The sequence below is a fragment of the Lithobates pipiens genome, unplaced genomic scaffold (assembly GCF_037356315.1).
Source record: "Lithobates pipiens isolate NorthernLeopardFrog02 unplaced genomic scaffold, aLitPip1_a1.2 Scaffold_13, whole genome shotgun sequence".
Lineage (NCBI taxonomy): Eukaryota > Metazoa > Chordata > Amphibia > Anura > Ranidae > Lithobates > Lithobates pipiens.
In genome coordinates, this window is record NW_027507718.1 from 274,305,738 (window position 1) to 274,329,281 (window position 23,544).

Here is a 23,544-nt window from a genome sequence, read left to right on the forward strand (position 1 = left end):
AAATGAGCCCTTTATAGTACAAAAATATCACTACTGTAAATATTACTTTCACTGTTCTACAGTTAAAAAATTAACCCCTTCCAGTATAGATTATCTGCTTTTTGTATTATTAAGGGCTAATTTTAGTCTTTTTAACCCCATTATGCTACTAAACGTCTTAGGCCTGGTTCACATCTATATGTTTATTGGTGCTTTTTGAAGAAATGCACTACAGTTCATTTACATGGCTTCCTATGGGACACGTTCATATTTGTGCTTTTTTCAGCCGCTGCATATTTGGAAAGGGTCAGGGACTTTTACCGCTAAACAGTGCTTTTTTTGGTTCAATATACTTCAATTGAGAAGCTGCAGAAAAGAATGTAATGCGTTTTTGCAGCAATTTGTGTTTTTTAATCTGCCAAAAAAAAAAAAAAAAAAAAACGCTAATTGCAGTAAAATCATGTGTGCAAAAATCAAAAACGCACAGCAAAAAGCACTGCAGAAACAAATCAAAAGCAAAAACTGCATAGGTGTGTATCAAGCCTTATGCTGGCCTCACCAATCAATTTTTCAGGTGAGAATATTCAGATGAAAAATCTTTGTACATTCGCTGAATGAAAGAATTTTGTTTGAAATGTTCACTTCATTTCTGAACAAAAACACACATACACTGCCTGAAAATTCCTTTGACCGAGAAGTTTTCCATTTCCAAATTTGAAAATGAACGTCAATTTGACCCACTTGTTCTTTTTAAGGTTATTAACCGATTAGTTTGCCGATTGTTTAGATTAATCGATTATGAAAATAATCGTTAGTTGCAGCCCTAGAGGAAATTTTACTTTTTTTGGGTAAAGCGTTGCATGACCGCGCAATTGTCAGTTAAAAGTAACAGCCGTATCAAAAAAAAAAAAAAAAACTGGTCATATGAAGGTCTGAGGGTAAATCTTCCAGAGGGCAAGTGGCTATTGCCGTGGTAGTTCATTTCTTTTCTCGCTCATTAACATTCTGCTAAAACTTTGTACAGATACTGATTAGACCTTGAAGAAAGGTGCACATCCACAAAACATTGTCCTGAAAATTTGGGTGGCTCTGCAAATAAAAACTGCCAAGGACAGTACTAAATAGTTTTTCCCACAATCCAGGGAATTAACCAAGCATTATAATGGTGCCAGAAGCTGTTGGCAGTGGCAGCCACCACATTACCTAAGTAGATAAGCCATTTCAAATCTATCTGCACCACCCACGTCAATTTTTATATCAGTCTAAGAAAAACTGGTAGTGCCTGCAGCCAACAGAGGGAAAGCAGCCGTTCTTGATATTTTTTGTAGGATACAAAAAAAAAAAAAAAAAAAGAAATAAAAAATAAAAACCTTCCATGCAAAAAAATATTTTTGGCAATACACACAGTAAAACCTTGGACTGCAAGTATAATTAGTTCTAGAAACGTGCTTGCAATCCAAAAGCAAAATTTCCCTATATGAAATAATGGAAACTCAAATGATTTGTTCCACAACCAATTATTCACAAGTCCTTCAGTTTATAGTCCATATGAATTATAGCAATGCGATAGGCTGTACAACCATAAAATGTTTAAATGGCAGCCTCCACAAGGCGATTTGAAGCAAAATCCAGCAGATGCTACAGAGTATAAAAGAAGAGAGGCCCCTCTAAGTGTAGCAATATGGTTACATTAGCAACTCACATGGTTGAAGATTAAGATGTACATGGCACAGGCCTCCGGGGTGAAGCTGTCCACACACACCATCCCCCGCACTGCTGCCAGTCTGCAATCATGACAGGGAAGACTACCCTGCAGTAGAGCGTTCTGAAAGCATGGCTTGTAATGCTTGTGAAGCTCAGCGTGGAAGGGACGACGTTGATGGCTGTGAGGAGGATGGTCTAGGTGAACAGCTTTACCCCGGAAGCCTAGTTGCTAAAATGCTGTACTTCCATTAAATGTTACCATATTGAGCCACTTAGAGGCACCTCTTATACTCAGTTGTGATGGGACAATACTTATATATCAAGACGTCACTTGTATAACAAATCAAAATAAATTTTAGAAGAAGTTTTGCTCGTCTTGAAAAAACACCCTCAAACCAAGATTTGAGTGTAATGGATTTGAACCACCCCTTCTTAAAAGAGGTCACTTAGAAGTGTGTTAATCTTCTGATCCCCACAGTGATCCTAACCTGCACATTCACTCGCTTGGCAGCCAGCCTAATATTTACATGAATGGACAAAGAAGGTTGTGCCTACTCTGCTAGTGATTGAATGTGCCGTTTGCATCTGGGCTGCAACTATACAGCTCTAAATCATACATCTTATATGTCGAGTACCCCAAAAGTGGATCGGATATCAAGTGTGCAGGAACTTTAACTCGTTGGTATATGACCTTGAATGCTTTTCAATCCCTGTGCCTTTACCACCTGACCAAACACGTTTAGTCCTTCCATCGATTCAGAAGGTTAGCAGTGATCTAACCATTGACTGAGCTCTCCAAGGAGCTACCAAGCGAAAGGGCATTACCCTCACCCTCAGACCTTTAATTTACCAGACCATCATCCGGATACATTGCTCCAACACTTTCTATTTCAGGACAATAATACCATTAGATCATTTCCAACCACGTACCACACATCAGAAATTTAATTTAGAAATGGCTCAGCATTGTTCCTAAATTAGTGAGGTCAGTGAGTGACCTCAATTCTCTGGGGGCTATTCATATAACCGGAAATATTGACCAGTTTTCTTCATGCAACCAAGCGATAAATGATCGCATGACAACCTTACGTGAATGGTATTTGGCATCCGGAGCTTTGATTGCATCATGTGTGTTTTTCTATCTCTTGGCTACTTCTATTCTTGACTTTTTAGCAATTAAACTCTTAAAGCATGTCGTGTGAAGTTGCAAAGACACCGCTTTCCATATTGTGCACTTTATAGGCTGGTAATTTGGGAGCCTAATAAATTTTTTTACCTTTATGATTAGCCCTGACCAAGACCCTCTGTTGCCTTAGTAGCCACTTTTCTTACCCAGTAGTCTTACCAGGGTTTCCCTTTGTATGCTCGGTTTGGATTGGCTTTGTTAACAGCACCCGACCGGGGCGAGTGGTATAAGGGTAACAACCAACACTTCTTTGTGAATATAACCAACAGGATCAGTTACTTTCCCCTATGTTTGTGTCTATAACACTCCAGTTTACAATTGGCACAGGTAGACTTGAAACAGGTCCGTCTTTCAGACTCTGCAAATGATGCAACCTTCTTCATAACTCTTGTGGATGATATTGAGCACATCCTAATTAGCATTCAATCCCGCCCAGTCACACCAACTGAACGAGTCCAAACCTCCCAAGTCCTACTCTTCAGATCACCACATTAAAAAAGGAAACTCCTTCATAAACAGCCTGTTCTGAATGGTAGCTGTGCTACTGCTGGGCAGGATTGAATAGATCACAATTAAAACTCAATCCTGCCAACCAGTGAGAACAGGGAGAGTCCCACCACTCAGATCCCATCCTCCCAAAGCCCTGCGAAGGGATCAATTTTCATATGAAGTAAACCCTTCATATTAACCTCAACTAGCCCTTTCTCTGTAGTCTTGCAGTAAACCACCATTCTTTGGCATGCTGCAAGACAGGAATGACACAGGACACATTCACAACTTTCCCCACCCTTAAGAACCAGAAACACCCACAGTAACCCTAAGAACCACTGACCTCAACTCCCAGAACTTCTGAAACTACAGAGGCTCATGGGACATTTAACAGGACTAGGGCTGCAACTAACTATTATATTTATAATCGATTAGTTGCCCGATTGTTTTGATTAATCAGATAATATAGGAACGTATCCCATAGGAAACCATGTTGAATGAACTGTAGTGAGTTTCTGCAAAAAAAAGCGCCCCAACACATAGGCGTGAACCAGGCCTAAGATGTTTAGTAGCAGCAGCATGCTTTTTTTTGGAGAAAAAAAATTAATAGAAATCAGCCCTTTATAGCACACAAAGCCTCTATTCTGCCCACACACACACGATATATGGATATTTTAACTAGGAGTCAGACATGAAGGGTGGAAGATGTAAAGCTGCCTTTTTCATGTATATGATCATTTTAAAAATAATGCAAACTACTGGTAAAAGTTTACTTTAAAATGTAATGCCTTCTATTACCTCCAGTCCATCAGCCTCCACCTTCTCTGGGTTCAGATGCTGATCTTCCCTGCACAGTCTTTCACCAGTTGCCGACTGCCGCATGACGATTTATGTCGGCAGAATGGCAAAGGCAGGCAAATGGGCAAAGGGAGGGCCCCCCCCCCCCCCGTTTAGGTCTAGGGTACCCCCTCCTAATCCCCCTCCCAATAAAGGTTTAACCCCTTGATCAATCCCCATCACCAGTGTCACTAAGCAATCATTTTTCTGATCGATGTATTAGTGTCACAGGTGGCAATAGTTAGGCAAGTATTTAGGTTCGCTGTCAGCTTTTTTTATAGCATCAGGTACCCCCATAAACTACCTATTATACAGGATTTATATAGCGCCAGTTTGCGCAGTGCTTTACAATATGAGGGCAGACAGTACACTTACAATACAAATCAATACAGGAGGGACTAGAGGACCCTGCTCGATAGTAATAAATGTTTTAACCCCCCCCCCCCCCCCCCCCATTGCCCCCCTAGGTAACTAATCTGATCACATATATATTAACATCCCCAGCAGTTTAGGCGTACCAGACCCTGATCTTCTGTCGTTGAGGGGCAAGAACTGCAGGACTCTTGTATGGAGCAGAGAAGTACTAGCGCCGCTATGCCTTCTGGTGAACTGGCAAGCACCAGCAGGCTAGTACACCCTGTTCGTACATCCAGCACTGTAGTAACACTGATGTGGTGTGTCCCATAAGTCAGGGGTTGACAAATTTGCTTGGAATCTAGGAGCCAGCTAAAAAAGTTAGGAGCCAGGTCCGTGACGGCGATCTGGACCTGTCCCTGGCCTGACATGGAGACGAGTGAGGGGAAGATAGCCCCCAGCCCCCCACCTGTCTCCAAGTCATTGCCCATAGCTCTTAGAGGGACATTTTTAAATTGCATTTTAGTGTAAATATGAGATGTGAGGTCTCTCTGACCCCAGATCTCATATATAAAAGAGGACCTGTCATGCTTTTTTCTATTACAAGGGATTTTTACATTCCTTGTAATAGGAATAAAAGTGACACACATTTTTTTTTTAAAAGAACAGTGAAAAAAATAAAAATAAAAAAGTTAAAATAAGAAAAAAAAAATGTTTTAAATGCGCCCTGTCTCGCCAAGCTTGCGTGCAGAAGCGAACGCATATATGAAAGCGGTGTTCAAACCACACATGTGAGGTATCGCTGCGATCGGTAGAGTAAGAGCAATAATTCTAGCCCCAGACCTCCTCTGTAACTCAAAACGTGCAACCTATAGAATTTTTTAAACGTCGCCTATGGAGATTTTAAAGGGTAAAAGTTTGTTGCCATTCCATGAGCGGGCGCAATTTTGAAGCGTGACATGTTGGGTATCGATTTACTCGGCGTAACATTATCTTTCACAATATAAAAAAAAAAAAAATTGGGCTAACTTTACTGTTGTCTTTTTTTTTTTATGAAATAAAAAATTTTTCCCCAAAAAAAGTGCGCTTGTAAGTCCGCTGTGCAAATACGGTGTGACAGACAGTATTGCAACGACCACCATTTTACTCTCTAGGGTGTTAGAATAAATAATAAAAAAAAAATTATATATATATATATATATATATATTTTTTTTTTTGTTTTTTTGTTTAGGGGTTCTAAGTAAAGGGATGGAGAAAGATTGGCAGGCAATCCCATTAGCATTGTTGGTTGTAATTCCAACGGCCACCACAAGAGGGCGCCAGATTCCAGAAGGAACCATAGGATCACAGAAGGCCTCAAAGCCGGGGGCTCAATTACCAGCCGCCTGCGGCGCGGCCCGACACGATCGCGCGGGGGGGGTCCACGGAGACGGGATACCCCCAGCTATGCTGCCCCAGGCGCAAGGTCGCTGATTCTAGTCGCCAATGCGACCGGGTTTTGTCGAGCACTGCCATAAGTACAGTTCAAGCTGGTGAGGTGACAAGCACAAGTAGTGTCCAGCTGCCACCAAGAAGACAGACAGGCCTGTCGAGCCCATAGTGCCCTTCCTTCAGAATTTACCAATCCTAATTGGGAACCCACCACCACTTCTGCAGCACCGGTAAAAGTTTTTTTTTAAAGTTTCTTTAAACAGCTATACAATCAACGGCTATAGTTTGATAATTAATTATAATGGACTAAATGAAAAGAAGCATCAGAGTGGGAGAGTTTACTTCTTCTTTAAGAAGTTTCTGGGTCTTTCCCTCATGGGCATAACCAAAAAGAGCGAGTTGCGGTCATATTGGTCCACTGACCCAATTCACCATTTTATGCCCTTAGACATCCTGAAGGCGGTGCTTTGTTTTTAGGGTCACGTACGAGGATAGGCTCCCAAAAAGCCCAACACATGTGGTATCTCTGTACTCAGGAGAAGCAGAACTTAATTTTTGGGTGTAATTCCACATATGGCCATGGCATGTGTGAGCAATATATCATTTAGTGACAACTTGTCATTCAATCACTTGGGACAAGAAAAAAAATATTCAATGGGCTCAACATGCCACTTATCAATTTCCTTAGGGTGTCTACTTTCCAAAATGGGGTCATTTGGAGGGGGTTTTGTACTGCCCTGCCATTTTAGCACCTGAAGACGAGATGGGCAGTCAAAACTAAAAGCTGCGTAAATTCCAGAAAAAAGTACCCTAGTTTGTAGACGCTAGAACTTTTGCGCAAACCAATACACCCTTATTGACTTTTTTTTAACCAAAGACATGTAGCCGAATACATTTTGGCCTAAATGTATGACTAAAATTGAGTTTACTGAACTATTATAACAATAGTAGAAAAAAACTCAAAATTTTCGATCTTATTCCATTTATATGGCAAAAAATAAAATGAAAACGTAGAGACAATCAAATACCATCAAAAGAAAGCTCTACGGGGGAAAAAAAAAGCAAATTTTGTTTGTTTAGGTACAACATTGCATGACCAAGCAATTACCAGTTAAAGCAGGAGTTCGCTTTTTTTTTAAGCCAGCAGCTACAAATACTGCAGCTGCTGACTTTTAAAATAATGACACTTACCCGCCCAGCACGCCCGCGATGTCGGCACCCGAAGCTGATCTCTCGATAGTCTCTCGGGTGCTGCCGCCGCCATCTTGGGTATGGGAAACAGGAAGTGGAGCCTTTTGGCTTCATTTCCCGGTCCCCTACTGCGCATGCACGAGTCGGGCTGCGCAATAAGGATGGTCCCCGCTGTCTCTGGGATCCGTGCGTTTCCCAGCAGGCAGCGGGGGACCTTCGGAAAGGGGCGTACCTTCTGCAGAATCTACGCCGGAAGTGGGTGCAGATACCTGTACTGTACAGGTACCTGCACCCCCCTCCCCCCTGAAAGGTGCCAATTGTGGCGCCGGAGGGGGGGAGGGTTCCAATGAGCGGGAGGTCCACTTTAGGGTGGACCTCCGCTTTAAAGCATTGCAGTGCCAAATTAGTTTAATAAAATAAGTTCTCTGGTATTTGACCAGCCAAATGGTCCAGGGCTGAAGTGGTTAAAAAGTTAAAAATTGATTTTTTTTTTAAACCTGTTATACTTACTTGCTCCGTGCAATGGTTTGTACAGAGCAGCCCTGATTCTCCCCTTCTGGGGTCCCTCACGGACACTTCTTCCTTCAGAGTGCCCCAATAGCAAGCTGCAAATGAAAGAAGAGCGTGCCCCTATAGCGAGGGGAGAGAGAAAAAAAAAAAAAAACCCTTCTGCCTTTAGAACCACTCACTTCCTGCCCAGGACTACATGTCCCATGAGGCATTGCTCCTCACACATTCACAAGTTCTTAGGCACTTACTGACATGTACAGTTGTATATGTGCTACACTGTATTTACTGATATGTAAACACTCTGTATGCAGACCAACTTATCAGCTGGCCGATAAATAGATTATGAAAATAGCTGAAACTATTTTCAGAATCGATTAGTTTTGGCCCTAAACAGGACTGGCAAAAGGAAGGAAACCGGAAGTCAGAACTTAAAGTCAGCAAGGAGGAGTGACAAGACACAAACCTGCTGTATAAAGCTAAAAGGAGGCCAGAGGGAGGAAAAAAAATAAAAAAAATAACCTGACAGTGGGGTTGTGATTTAAATGCACATGTTTGGGGGGGGAGGAAAAGCTAAGGTTAATTTTTATTTTAATTTTTTAAACTTTACTGCCATCACATGGGAAGTCAACAAGCCTTCTATACAATGGTATAATGGAAGTGACATGCCAAATTAGACCCCCTAATGGGACGTATGAACCACAAAAGCTGATGAAAGACCATGTTGCACCAGCCTCTGACCACAGCTGCTGGAGAAATGACAGGTGAAAACCTAAAGTGACAAAATCCTTGTTTGCAGCTTCAATTACCAAAGGTGGGATCAGGGAATGGCTATTATCCAAACTCCTTGCTATCTAGCCACACACACACCTGCATTTTATTTCTTGGTTCACAGAAGGGACAAAAGGCACCTGACATAAGTGTTGACTGTACCATCTTAGGGCCATACAAGTGGTTGGGTATCACTACAGCCATCCAGATCATTTGAACCCTTGCCCGAGCCAAATCTGGCTTCATTTTTTTGTTTCCATAAATCTATACACAAAGCTTAAGCTTTCAATAAACAATATAAAAGCTTACTGTCATCTCCAACTGGGCCTGCAGAACATTGTGCTGGAGGATCACGAGCCAAATCATTCAGTTCCTAAGGAGAAATAAAAGGCCTAGTTTTAATGAAACTGTCAATATAAAAAACTAAGAAGAAAATGAAGACAGATTTATTTTATTCACAACATATTAAGGCCTCTTTCACATAGGGATGTTAGAGGCTGCCACCTATCAAAAGAAATCTGCAGTATCACTTTTTCAGGGAAAATTTAGAGCCGTTCACAGACATTTAGAAGGCAATTGCCACCAGCCGAAAAAAGCTAGGTTTTTCTGTGGTCGATACCAAGGTTTTATTTAATGTAAAAAGTGCCACAGTCACATACAAATTGCTTAGCACATGGTTGCAGCTGAAACCCATTGATGTCTATGGACAAGTGTGTGTCCACTCCACAAAAGAGACCCAAGCATAGAGATTAAACATTTCTGGAAAATGTTGAAACCATGAGAATCCCCCCCCGAAAAGAAAAAAGGTACCCTCTTCTGTTAGAAATTGGGAGTGGAGACAGCCCTACACTAGTCTCCAAAGAGCAAGGAAATGGACTAACTTGGATCCAATTGGACAGAATCCACGGGTAAAATAAAGGATTTGTACAAAAAGATAAAGGCAGAAAAATCCAAACAGGTGGGATCATTCATAATGTTCACACCATGACAAGGCTTGTTGTGGTACGAACATTGTGAAGGATGTTCCCACCTGTGTTTGGATTTCCTGATTTTATCTTTTTGTATAAAAAAAAAAAAAAAAAAACTTTATTTTACCCAAATGTGGGAGAACTGTCTTCACCCCCAATTTCTAATATAATTTGAATGATGGTAACCCCCCCTTTTGAATCTAGATACAATTGAGACCTCCTTGCGACCCTCTTACCTGTCGATTAAGGCCTGAGAGAAACAGGAATAATCTGCTGTACAAACACCCATCTGTAGGCGGTACAAGATGGAGCACACAAGCAAACTAAACTGGAGGCTTTACCCTGCAGTGCCCCCTAGTGGTATAAATGTATATCTCATTTGAGAACTGCATTGAAAAAGTAGTTACTTTAATTGTATTCCAGGATCTGCCTGTTTTCAGGTGAAAACTTGCAATTTATAAAAAAAAAAAAAAAAAAAAAAAAAAAAAAAAAACTTTACATAAAGAGTCACAAATATTTCATTAAGGCAGGGCTCGACAAACCCCGGGCGCCTGGTCGCATTTGCGCCTAGAATTCGTGTCCTGGCAACTGGGGCAACGCTGCTGGGGTATCCCGTCTCCATTTGGACCCCGAACTCCGCCGCGCAATTGCATCGGGCCGCGCCGGCCAGTAATTGAGGCCGCGGCTTTGCGGCCTTCTAAAATCTTTCGGTAGTCTGGCGCCATCTTGTGGTGGATGTAGAAATTACACCCTATTCCAATAATGCTAATTCCTAATGGAGTGAAGCTCCCCTGCCTGTTTTTCACTGCCCGCCCATTTCCTTCCCAAAGTGAAGAGAAGGAAGTGATTGCGGGCGTCATCTGGCGCCTTTTGCCCAACGGTGAGTGTGGTGGCTGGTAAATGGCTTCTCTCTCTATCTATATAATTTTTTTTGTAAAAAAAAAATTATTTTAATTAAGGAAAAAGGGGGGGGGCTGCGGCGCCATCTTCCCCTCACTCGTCTCCATGTCAGGCCAGGGACAGGTCCGGATCGCCGTTACCAACCTGGCTCCTAACTTTTTAAGCTGGCTCCTAGATTCCAAGCAAATTTGTCAAGCCCTGCATTAAGGTCTTCATGTTATATAGTGTGAATACCATGCCAGATATATTAGTGATCATTGTAAAAACATTACAGAATTAAAAAATAAAACCCCAAACACCTTTTAATGCCCTAGTTCTGCATCAATGAGGCCATTCTGATCAAAGTTTTGGCACTTTAGCATCTCTGAAGCTCATCTAGCCCCTTCCACACATTGGAGAAAGACCATCATTTTGATGCCAAAAGCGAGGTACACAACCAAAATTCTTCTGACGTCTGTCAAACAGTCCTGCTGGAAAACTAGCAATCAGCCGATTCAGCGCTGATCTGCATATTCTGAATACAATAGTGCAGTGAGGATCCTTGCAGCCCGTTATGCATTTCTGTTAAAAAGAGGAAGTAAACCCTAATGGGTTTACTTCTTTGTCCCCTGCAAAGGTAAAGCATAATGGGCTACTATGCATAGATTACATCAGCGATGCCATCACTCCTGCCCATGTGCACGGGAGCCGTTGCAAATGGCGATAGCGTGCCGCTGTCTACAGTGTATGCGCCGTAGACAGCGGTGCCTGTCTTTCAGTAAATATCTCCTAAACCATGTAGGATTAGGAGAGGTTTCTTGTACCTACAGGTAAGCCTTAATCTAGGCTTACCTGTAGGTAAAGTGGTTTATAAGGGTTTACAACCACTTTAAGCAGGGTATACACCAAGTATGGGTTGGTGAAAAAGTTGCAGTTGTATTAAAGTGGTTGTAAACCCATACATATACCCTTATACCCAGTGATGAGACTATCAGATGATATATTATACAAGATTTCTATAGCGCCAAGGGTTTACACAGTGCTTTACAAAATAAGAGCAGACGGTACAACTACAATACAGTAGGAACTAGAGGGCCCTGCTCATTGGAGCTTACAACCTAAGAAGGAGAGTCAAAAGATGCAAAAAATAAAAAATAAAAAAAAACTGGGGGGATGGACTGATGGTGAAAATAAATTTAGCCAAGTGGGGGCTGGATAGGCCTCTCTGAAGAGGCTAGTTTTCAGGGATTGTTTGAAAGTGGAGGAGAGTCAGTCAGATTGGGGTACGGAGTTCCAGAGAATAGGAGAGGCTCTGGAGAAGTCCTGCAGGTGAACATGGGAAGAGGCAAAAAGGAGCTAGAGAGCTGGAGGTCTAGGGAGGAATGATTTGGTTGGTATTTTGAGACAAGGTTAGGGACGTAGCTGTGGGCAGAGTTGTGGACAGCTTTGTGAGTATTATGAATTTAAATTTGTTAGGGCGAGCAGAAGCTAGTGGAGGGATGAAACGAATACTCTTACACAAGTAGCACCTGATGAATCTGCAACAATCTTGTACAGCCTTCTACAAACACAAGATGAAAATCTGGCAGCAACTAAGCAGCAGAAAGTGGTGATCTGAATTCACACATTGGACAGCATGACTCAACTCATGATACATTAGAGCAGGGGTTGACAAATTTGCTTGGAATCTAGGAGCCAACTAAAAAAGTTAGGATCCAGGTCCGTGACCGCGATCTGGACCTGTCCCTGGAACGACATGGAGACGAGTGAGGGGGAAGATAGCCCCCAGCCCCCCACCTGTCTCCATCTGCCCATAGCTCTTAGAGGGACATTTTATTTATTTTATTCAAATGACGAATTTTTCTTTATTTGCATTTCAGTGTAAATATGAGATGTGAGGTCTCTCTGACCCCAGATCTCATATATAAGAGGACCTGTCATGCTTTTTTCTATTACAAGGGATTTTTACATTCCTTGTAATAGGAATAAGTGACACATTTTTTTTAAAAGAACAGAAAGGAAAAAAAAAAAAAAAAAAAAAAAAAAAGGTAAAATAAGAAAAACATTTTTTTTTAAATGCGCCCTCTCCCTCCAAGCTTGCGTGCAGAAGCGAACACATATATGAAAGCGGTGTTCAAACCACACATGTGAGGTATCACTGCGATCGGTAGAGTAAGAGCAATAAGCCCCAGACCTCCACTGTAACTCAAAACATGCAACCTGTAGAATTTTTTAAACGTCGCCTATGGAGATTTTAAAGGGTAAAAGTTTGTCGCCATTCCATGAGCAGCGCAATTTTGAAGCATGACATGACGGGTATCGATTTACTCGGCGTAACATTATCTTTCACAATATCAAAAAAATTGGGCTAACTTTACCGTTTTATTTTTTTTATTAAATTATTTTTCCCCCCCAAAAAAGTGCGCTTGTAAGTCCGCTGTGCAAATACGGTGTGACAGACAGTATTGCAACGACCACCATTTTACTCTCTAGGGTGTTAGAATAATAAAAAATATATATATATATATATATATATATATATATATATATATATATATATATATATATATATATATATATATATATATATATAATCTGGTTGTAATTCCAACGGCAAGAGGGCGCAGGATTCCAGAAGAAACCATAGGATCACAGAAGGGCTCAATTACCGGCCGGCGGTAGCGCGGCCCAACGCAATCACGCTGGCGGGGGGTCCACGGAGACAGGATACCCCCAGCTGTGCTGCCCCAGGCGCCAGGACGCTAATTCTAGTCACAAATGCGACCTGGCGCCCGGGTTTTGTCGAGCCCTGCATTAGAGAGATGTCAGTGTAAATAATGCCCTTTACACTTGTGAACTTAGATTGCTAAAAAGATCAATGGTGTCAGTGGGAAAGGCAAAAACTGCTCAAGGAACTAGAGGTGGACCGATATATCGGCCGGCTGATATTTGCCGTTTTTTAATTAATCGGCATCGGCGATTGAGCTGATAAAAAGTCCGATTTAGAACAGTGGGACTTGGAAATGACTTCTGTAATAGAAGTCAGTGTAAGTTGCCTGAGTCGTCATAGAAACGTCTTTCCTCCTCTCTGGGCAGCCTGCCAAGAAAAGAACAGAAAGATGCAATGTTTACACTTCAATGAATGAAATCTCAGTGTGTAGAGTTCTCAGTTTAACCATTTAAAGACTAAATCTTTTCTGACACTTGTTGCTTACAAGTAAAAGTCCTGTATTTTCTGCCAGAAAATCACTTAGACCCCCCAAAAAGTATATATATTTTTTTAGCAGAGATCCTAGGGAATAAAATAGCGGTTGTTGCAACATTTTATGTCCCACGGCATTTGCGCAGAGGTCTTTGAAATGCATTTTTTTTTTGGGGGGGGGGGGGATACACTAAATGATTAAAAAAAAAAAAAAAAACACCTAAAAACAGTAAAGTTAGTCCATTTTTTTTTCTTTCGTCTAAAAGTTTTGAGTACTTGTTTTTATTTTATAGGCTGCTTGCACACTGGAGCGGGCAGACGTTGATGGTAAAATGTTGCTAGTTTTAGCAGTGCTTTACCATTTTAGCGGTGCTATTCGGCTGCTAGTGGGGCGCATATAACCCAGCTAGTGGCCGAAGAAGGTTAAATGCGCCCGTGAAGCACCGCTGCCAAATCACATTGCATGCGCTTGGACAGTGGTGCCCATTAATATCAATGGGCAGGAGTGGTGGAGAAGCGGTATACACCACTCCAAAACGTGCTGCTTGCATCGCCTCAGTGTGAAAGCACTCTGTCTTTCACACAGACTGCAGGGGGGCCGTTTTGCAGGCACTTTACAGGCGCTATTTTTAGCCCAAAAGCGCCTAAAAAAACGCCCCAGTGGGAAAGGTGTCTGTTAGGTTTTATGAGATGAAGGGGGATAAAAAAAATTGAAATAAAAAAAAAAAAAAAATAAAAAAAAATCGGCCTAACATATCAGCCCAAAAAAAAAATCAGCATCATATATCGGCCGCCATGATTTCAAAATATCGGCATCGGCCAGAGAAAAACCCATATCGGTCGACCTCTACAAGGAACCCATATCCACCACTGGAGAAACCCTGGAGTTCCACAGAACCCTTGTTGGAAAACCCTGCTCTACAGGCAGAACAAGCACAGATGTGAATATCAGTCACAGGTTGTGTGCATTCAAAACTGCTGCAGGTATACGCAGACACCTCTAGCTACTCTTCATTCCTTTTAGTAGCTTTTTGGGTTTAAAGGACAGCAATAATCCATCCATCTTGCTGGTAAGGAGTGAACAAAAAAAAAAAATTGAGGCTTCCCACAGATACCAAGCCAAAAGGTCATAAATAAGGCCCAAAATGAGGCCCAATATGAGCATGATGGACTCCAGGTAGCTTTTCTCATTGGCTGGACACAGAAGTTAAGTCATTATGAGATCTGTGCAGCATAACCACAATATATATCGGTCCTGTGACGTACTAGTAAGAAATGCAAGCTAAGGCTCCATGGACACTGAAGCTCAAAAAAGTTATCTGGGACGCCAGATTGCTAGCAGAAAACGCTGGTTGAAAAACCTGCTTTTAACAGCGTTTTGTACTAGCGTTTATGGGCATTTTTAATAAAAATACAGAGGACACTCCAAAAATCCCACAATGCATTGAAAAAATAGAACGAACAATAAACGCGTGTTTATGAGCGTTTCTGCGTTTGTCGTTTTTTTGGCCGTGAAAAAACGTCACTTTGAACGCAAATTTCTGGCGTTCAGAGAAAAGCCCATAAACTCCACTGCTCATTAAAACTAAAAAAACTTCCATGTGTGCATGGACACATAGGCTAACAGAGTGGAGTTTATGGGCCAAAAAAAAAAACCCACACCCAAACTCCAATAAACTGCAGTTTATGAGCTCCAGTGTGCATGGAGCCTTATAGTTGAGGGGACATAAGGCTCGCCAAAGATTTGTTATTCCAGATGAACAATTGGGTGGTAAAAATGTTGGCAACTGGTCTTAGAGTTCAAAGCAAAAATTAAGTTATGGGGGGGGGGGGGGGGGGGGGTTTGGTAGTTTGTAGAACACAAACCAAAACCACAATTACATGGCTTTTCAGTAAGCCTTGACCATTTGCCGACCACAACCACACGTGTATGTATGTGTATATGTATATAATCACACACGTCATTCCTTTGACGTTAAATAGTTATGGTAGTAGCTAACTGGTATAACACGAGTATCTTTTTGTGGGCAATTCAGCATCTGATAAAAAGTGATCCCAGCAGCAAATTAGAGGACAATCTTACGAGGACCAGCCATGCTTATTTCTATTGGAAGGGATGTTTAAGTGGGGGGGCAAACACACTTAAAATGTTTCCCTTTAGTCGCGAGCAGAAGCGAACGCACGCCACACCCACATATGTAAACAATGTTCACCCCACACGTGAGGCATCACCGCGATTAGAGCCAGAACAATAATTCTAGCACTAGACCTCCTCTAACCCTAAACGGGTAACCTAAAAACATTTTTAAAGTGTTGCCTAAGGAGATCAAGTACTGTTGCTTGGCCATTTAGACCATTTCACGAGCATGCGCAATTTTGAAGAATGACATGTTGGCCATTTACTTGGAATAACAGCTTTCACATACAAAAAACTAACAAAATAAAAAATTAAAAAAGTGGCCTTTTACTTTTTATTCATTAAAGTGTATTTAAAAAAAAGAAAAAAAAAAGAAAACTGCGTTTGAGACTGCTGTGCAAATACACAGACAAAATATTGCAACAATCAGCATCTCGGCTAAAAAAAAATATTTTTTTTTGCTAGAAAAACAATTCAATGGATAACCTAAGATTCATATAGTTTCGTTAAGAAATTGCCTTTCATTTGGCATTATCCTCAGAATGGATTTGCCCAATAGCAGAGAGTGCCTCCATTATAACCAGTCGGTGCAATATTACTGCTGGTATGACAAATCTACAGTGTCTGCTTTAGCAGGGATCCAGCCATAAGGAGTATCCCACTCTAACTACAGGGAAAATTTTACATTTTAATCCTCTTCATGCAGACTTTGGTGAAATGCAGCGAGCCAGACTGTAGGGAACACACCCAATTGCCATAAAAAAAATTATTAAAAAAAAAAAAAAAAAACAAACACACACACACACGGGTCTTTAGGACCCTTTACATGACCCATCTAATTAGATTTTAGAAATATTGGAATGCAAGTTTTGTGTAATGCAGGCCATACACAGCAACTTTCTTGCAACCATGGGTTATACTATCTGCTAGCAATAATCACATGTAGTGATTACAAGTCTGCTTGTACCCAAGTTGATCAACTTAGTTGATTCAGCCTGCTCATATACAACTTGAATCTGGGCAGTGAATATAAACAGACTTTCAACCTTTCACATCCAATTACCTATGAGTCAGTCTAAAACTAGGAAGGAAAAAAATCAAATTATATTACATATAGATATACCGTATTTATCGGCGTATAACACGCACCCCAAGTTTAGGAGGGAAGTTTAAGGGGAAAAAACAAAAAAAACAACTTACATTTATATGCCAATCAGTGTCATCTGCAGCCGTGTCCCCCATTGCAGCCGGGTATTTTTTTATTTTTTTTTTAATAATGCCGCCGAGATACATAGCCGGATGTGTATCTCGGTGGCGTGCGGTAGTTCTCGGCGGGCCTTCGGCTCTTCTCGCCAGCTTTCGTTTAACTTTTTTTTTTTTTTCTCAATTCAAGATTTTTACTTGAAACCAACAAATGTCAGAAAAAAGGTAGTGTTTAAGCAGTTAAACTTTCATTTACAGAGGAAGTCTAGTTCATGTTTATTCTCAAGTTAAAGAATATTGTGATTGACAGACTGCACATTCTTTCTTCTTTTGACAGCTGTGGTTTTGGAAGAGCAGAGAATTCTTTGGACTTATGACAGCAGCAAAGCTGACCTTTCAATGGGCCAGGTTCCACCAAAGACCTTCTGGAGGTTTTTGTTGAAATAGGTAAAAGGACAAAGATCTGAAAGAATAGGTATCAATCCCCAAACTAAAAACGTTCCCTCAGGCGGTGGAAGGACATGGAAAATTTAAACCAAGGGGGTACTCTGGGTCTTGCCCATTACAGCCACACTAACCAGCGAGCAGTTGGGGAGCCCATCTCAACTCATGCTGGGCCCAGGGCAGGTGGACGCCAGAGGAGAAAATAATCTTCCGATTTGAAGGAACAGCTATCCTCAGAGCCCTACTAACGTTTCAGGACAATACAAGGTCCCCATCTACAAGTCCGTTCACACAATATGACGGCAGTAGTCTATATAAGCAAGCAGGGAGGCACCCAGAAGTCCTTGGCTGATGTTGGTAGCCAAGCACATATTTCAGTGGGCAGAATCCAAATCTCTGCAATACACCTGAAAGGGGAGCAGAACAGCACTGCAGACTTCTTGAGTCGACAACTAGTTTTGAATCAAGAGTGGTCTCTGCACCCAGAAGTTTTCAACCGGGGGGGACCAGAAGTGGACCTATTTGCAAACAAAGAGCGTGCAAAAGTTCCCAGTTTCTGCTCGCTATGCCCAGGAGATCAACCCTTGGCAGTAGATGCCTTACAAACCACCAGAACCTTCAACTTAGCCTGTGCGTTTCCATCATTTCACCTCATCCTGAGAGCTCTAGTAAAGATTCTAGCAGAAGAAACGCGTTTAATCCTAGTGGCACCATTTTGGCCCAAGAGGCCATGGTTCACAACTTTGCTAAAGTTGACAAACCAGACTCCTCTGAGACTTCCCTGCAGTTAAGATCTCCTGTCACAGGGACCTCTTACATCCGCAAGTAGCCATGCTGAAGCTTTCAGCATGGTTACTGAGGAAGAAATTCTGAGGAGCAAAGGCCTAACAGAAAGTTGCTCAGACCTTACTACAGAGGCGGAAACCAGTCACCCGAGCCATTTATAGAAAAGTTTGGAGGAAGTTTAACATCTGGTTGGATGGCCGGGGTGAGGTAAACAAGGATACAACAAACATCCTACAGTTTCTCCAAGAAAGGGTTAACTCCAACACTATTAAAGTTCAAATAGCTGGCTTAAAGTGGTTGTTTACCCTTACAAACCACTTTGACCTACAGGTAAGCCCTAAAGCGGGATTCCACCCTAAAGTGGAACCTCCGCTGATCGGATCGATCCCTCCCTCCCTCCGGTGTCACAATTGACACCTTTCAGGGGGGAGGGGGGTGGAGATACCCGTCAAAGACCGGTATTTTCACCCACTTCCGGGCATAGACTCCCGTGGGAGTCTACGCCATTTCCTGCGCTGCCGCGCTGTCTGCTGGGACACACACGGGTGACCTATTGCGCGGCTCGCGCATGCGCAGTAGGGAACCTGATTCCCTCACCTAGAATGGTGACTGCAGCAGCCGAGAGCCGATCGATCGGCATCGCTGGAACCCGGGACAGGTAAGTGTCCATTTATTAAAAGTCAGCAGCTGTAGTATTTATAGCTGCTGGCTTTTAATATTTTTTTTTTGGTGGAATCCCTCTTTAATCTAGGTCCAAGAAATATCACATAACCCTACACAGTTTAGGAGATATTTGCCTAAAGACAGGCACTGAGCGCGCCGCAGTTAATGGCGATATGCTGCGAGTGGCGGCTCCTGTGCGCATGAGTGACATCACGGCTCCGACGAATGACACCACCGGAGCAGCGAGACCCATCAAGAAGATTGAGGCTCTGGACTACAGGCGACAGCGTGACTTTGCTGGCTCCTGTGTCAGGTAAGTGACACATAATGGACTACTATGCGATGCATAGTAGTCCATTATGCTTCACCTTTGCAGGGAATCAAAGAGGAAGCAAACCCATCAGGGGTTTACTTCCTCTAAGTTTGTACCTAGAGAAACGATTACAGTTAAACCCTCTTATCTCTAGGTTCTGTAAGGCAATCACTAGACACAAACCGGTCAGAATTGAAACTCCAACCTGGGACCTATCGAACGTCCTCGGGGCCTTTTTGGGGACACCGTTTGAACCCATTTCAGAGGCCTCTCTAAGACCAATTACATTTAAGACAGTGCTCCTTCCATTAGAGAGCCCTTTCTTCAGATTTTTGAAGACAGAGTCATCCTAAAGACAGACCCTGGGTTCTTGCCAAAAGGTGGCATCTACATTTCATAAGTCACAAGATATTGTCCTCCATTCTGTCAGAATGCCTAAAAAAATAAATAAATAAAAAAAAAAAAAAATGCGATTTGTACTCACCTGTAAAATCCTCTGCAATTTATCAACTGAAACAGCTTGTCTCGGTTGTTAGCCTCATCACTAGAACACTAGGCATAGTTGTAACACGACACTCAGAACTCTTAGTTCCGCCCGGGGGGGGGGGGGGGGGGGTGGTCCCTCAGGCTACAACCCTCCCCCCCACCCTGCAAAGCAGCATCAGTACGTCAACAAGCAGTATAACGTAAAGATAAGAGGGGCAGGTGCTGTGTCGGTTGGTGAATTACAGAGAAGAGGATTTTACGGGAGTACAAAAAAAAAAAAAATTTCTGTTATATTTACTAACTGATAGCTCCTCTCTGTAAGAAATGGGAGGTCCCCAAGCAGTGCCAAAACGAGGGGTGGGATAAACCAGCATAAAAACTTCATCCACCATGGCAAGTGGGAACTAGTGAAACTATACCCACAAAAAAATAAAAACAAAAAACGCAATGCGTAGAAAAACCACCACAAACCCCCCCCCCCCCCACACATGGCATCCTCAACAGGAGTTATCCCCAAGACCGCACCAAACTGCGGAAGTAATGCAACAGTGCATTAACATAACAGTACTGCGTTTTTATCGAAAACCATGAAAAAAAAATATCCATTGCATATTCAATTGCAACTACAAGGCCACCTGCAAAACTTTGCAGCCAAAATAGGCATCAGCCGATGCAGTGACGTCTACCTTGTAGAACTTGGTAAACGGGTGGACAGACAACCAGGTTACCGCTTTACACACCTGAGCGACCGACGCTTGGTGTCAGAAGGCCCAAGACGTTCAGATTGTCCTTGTGGAGTGGGCCATGACCGGAAAGGGGGGCACCTGCCCCTTCAAGGCGTAGGCTTGTACTACAATCTGTCTGATCCACCTGGAAAGGGTGGCCGACGAGACCGCCATGCCTTTCTTTGGACCAGCCACCAAAACAAACAGCGAGTCTGACTTCCTAAAAGGAGCTGTCGCAGACAAATACACCTTCAGAGTCTTAACCCCCATCAAGAGCGTGAAGGGCCACCTCCTTAGGGTGCTGTGGCTTAGGACACAGATAGTAATACAATGTCCTCATTGATATGAAAAGCAGAGACCACTTTTTTTAAACAAAGACTGTTGCGGACGCAACACCACCTTATCCCTGTGGATAACCAGATAGGGCAACTTGCAGGACAAGGCCGCCAGTTGCAAAACCCTCCTGGTGATGTGATGGCCACTAAAAAGACCACTTTCTGGGAAAGGCTCAACAGGGGAATCTCCCTGATGTTTTCAAACTGCGGTTTTTGAGGCGCCGACACCAGGTTCAAATCCCATGGGGGTAACAGTGGACGCACCGGAGGAACTACATGTTTTAACCCCTGAACGAAGGTACTCACTAAGGAGTGCGATGCCAGGGGGCGTTGGTGCCATCCTCTCTCCTCACACATGGTGATGTAGGCCTTCCAGGTACGATGGTATATCTTGAGTCAAAGGTCCTCTCGCAGCAGCAGTCGCCAGGGAGCATCTGCCACCAGACGCACCAGGTCTGCGTACCAAGGGCGCTGAGGCCAATCTGGGGCAACCAGTAACACTGGGATCCCCTCGGCTTCCACTCTGCAAAGCAGACGTGGCAACAGTTTCAGTGGAGGAAAGGCATAGATCAGCTGGTACGGATCCCACGGAGCCACCAGTGCATCTGACACGTCGGGCCCAAGAATCTCTTGTCCTGGACACGAATCTTGGCACCATCCGATTGAGACGGGAGGCCAGTAGATCCACGTCTGGTGTGCCACTTCAGGCACAGCAACCTGAATATCTCCGGATGCAATGCCCATTCTCCTAGGTCCAGCATCTATAGACTCCGATAGCCCGTCTGCCAGATCTCCACTCCCGGGATGTAAATGGCCGACAGGGCCGGTACGTGTCGCTCTGCCCACTAAAGTATGTGAGCAACCTCCCGTGCAGAAGCTGAGCTTCTTGTTCCCCCTTGGTGATTGACGTACGTCACAGCCTTGGCAATGTCTGACTGTATCCTGATCAGACACCCTTGAAGTCTCATCGACCATGTGTAGAGGCACAGCCTGATCGCTCTCAATTCGAGCAGATTGATCGGCAACTCGGATTCTTCTGTCAGAGGCCCTGAGCAGATTGAACCCCCATCACTCCACCCCAGCCCGGATAGACTGGCGTCCGTTGTGATCACCGTCCATTTCAGAGGAATGAAAGATTTTCACGTTTTGAGACTTTACAAACATGTTATACTTGCCTCCTCTGTGCAGCTGGCTTTGCAGAGCAGCCTGGATCCTCCTCTTCTCTGTTCCCTCTTTGCTGCTCCTGGCCCCTCCCTCCTAATCGAGTGCCCCCAGTGTCAGCAGCTTGCAATGGGGGGCACTGGAGCCAAGTCACAGCTCCATGTGTCCATTCAGACACAGAGCCCCGACCTCTAGCCCCTTAATGGCTGACTGGCTTTCATTGACAGCCGTGGGAGCCAGTGGCACCGCTGCCATCTCAGCCAATCAGGTTTGTTCTGGACTGCTTAAACATTCATGGATATTGCTGGAGAGAGATGGGGCTCAGCCAAGTATTGAGGGGTGCTGGGGTGGCTACTACACAAGGTAGTTTTTATCTTAATGCATATAATGCATTATGAGTAAAAAAAAAAAAAAAAAAAAATTCTGCCTTTACAACTCCTTTAACTTTAAGAATTACTTTAACCCCTTGCCGCCAACAGATCACATACAGTATATGTGACCTTACCGAAGTGGGTCTTCTCCCATGAGGCTACATACACACGTACCATCACAGAGACTAGACCCCAACTAAGAACCCCAGAGTACTAACAGTCAAGAACCAGAAAGCCAAGTTCCAAGCCAATCACTGCGATAGCCACCGGATAAAAAAAACAAAAAACAAAAAAAAAAACAAACACATGCAAAAAGTTTAAGCTAGGTTAATGTAAGAGATATAGTTCGGTTCAATGGTCAAGGCCATGTGGCATCACTACAATTGTAAGGATAAGAATTTATTGGTGAGATAGAGATATATATCACACAACCATTTACCACCAAAAGAAATCCCACTTTATTGTGGAAAAAAAATAAATAAAATAAAACCCCACGAGGTCTCATCTACCTGGATACACAAAGTAGTTGCAATGATGTGCACAATTTCATTAACATGTCAAAGTTGCAAAACAGTGTTCAGACGTTGGGATTTGTTTTACCCTCCATCATGAAGGGGTAAGACTTATTTAACCACTTCACTTCCACACAGTCAAATGACATCCGACTGTGTGGGGATATCTGGATGCCTGCAGCTGCAGGCATCATTCAGATATTCTTTCCAGCCGGCGATTCTGTGCACGATAAGAACGATAGCGGCAGTTCCACCGTTGGCTCGTTCTTAAAGACGATGGGAAAATCCATCCGTTGCTTCTTCAGGCTCTCCCATGCCATCGGGGGGGCCCAGAGAATGAATCAGCCGGTGCCGGATGAAGACTATAGAGATGACCAGATGGTCACCAGTCATCTCTGACTGTCAGAGGCCCAGGCGCAACGTTATGACATCATGCCCGGTTTCCAGATGTAAACAAAGCTGCAATTGCGGCTGTTAGCATGATTGGTAGTTTTTTTTTCTCTCTCTCTCTCATGCTTGGTCCATCCCTTTAAAGATCTTCAAATCCTTAAAAGGTTTTTTGGCTGTCACTTGGCAACTTGAAGTTTCAGCTCCCTCCCTGAATTTTCTATAGGATTAAGGTCTGGAGACTGGCTAGGCCACGCCATCACCTTAACCACTTCCAGCCCAAGGATGTCATACAACGTCAGATTTTCAGTGGGAATATCTGAATGATGCCTGCATCTACAGGCATCATTCAGATATCTTTGTTTTCAGCCAGCGATTCTGTGCACCATAGGAATAATCATAGCGGCATGATCGTTCTTACAAGTGATGGGAGGGGAATAGACCCCCGCCATCAGGTGCTTCTTCGGGCTCTGCCATGCCATCGGGGACCTAGAGAAACAATCGGCCATAGAGATTTCGGGT

The 23,544-nt window shown here is 43.1% G+C and overlaps 1 protein-coding gene across 2 annotated transcripts in view; it reads right to left on the reverse strand.

Annotated features, from left to right (window-relative positions):
* Nucleotides 1–23,544, reverse strand: part of UBE2D3 (ubiquitin conjugating enzyme E2 D3) — a 103,534-nt gene that overhangs the window by 51,641 nt on the left and 28,349 nt on the right. For both annotated transcript variants that reach the window (XM_077476646.1, XM_077476645.1), the window contains exon 2: nt 8,760–8,823. In XM_077476646.1, coding sequence (XP_077332772.1) covers nt 8,760–8,823 — 64 coding nt within the window. The remainder of the gene's footprint in view (nt 1–8,759; nt 8,824–23,544) is intronic.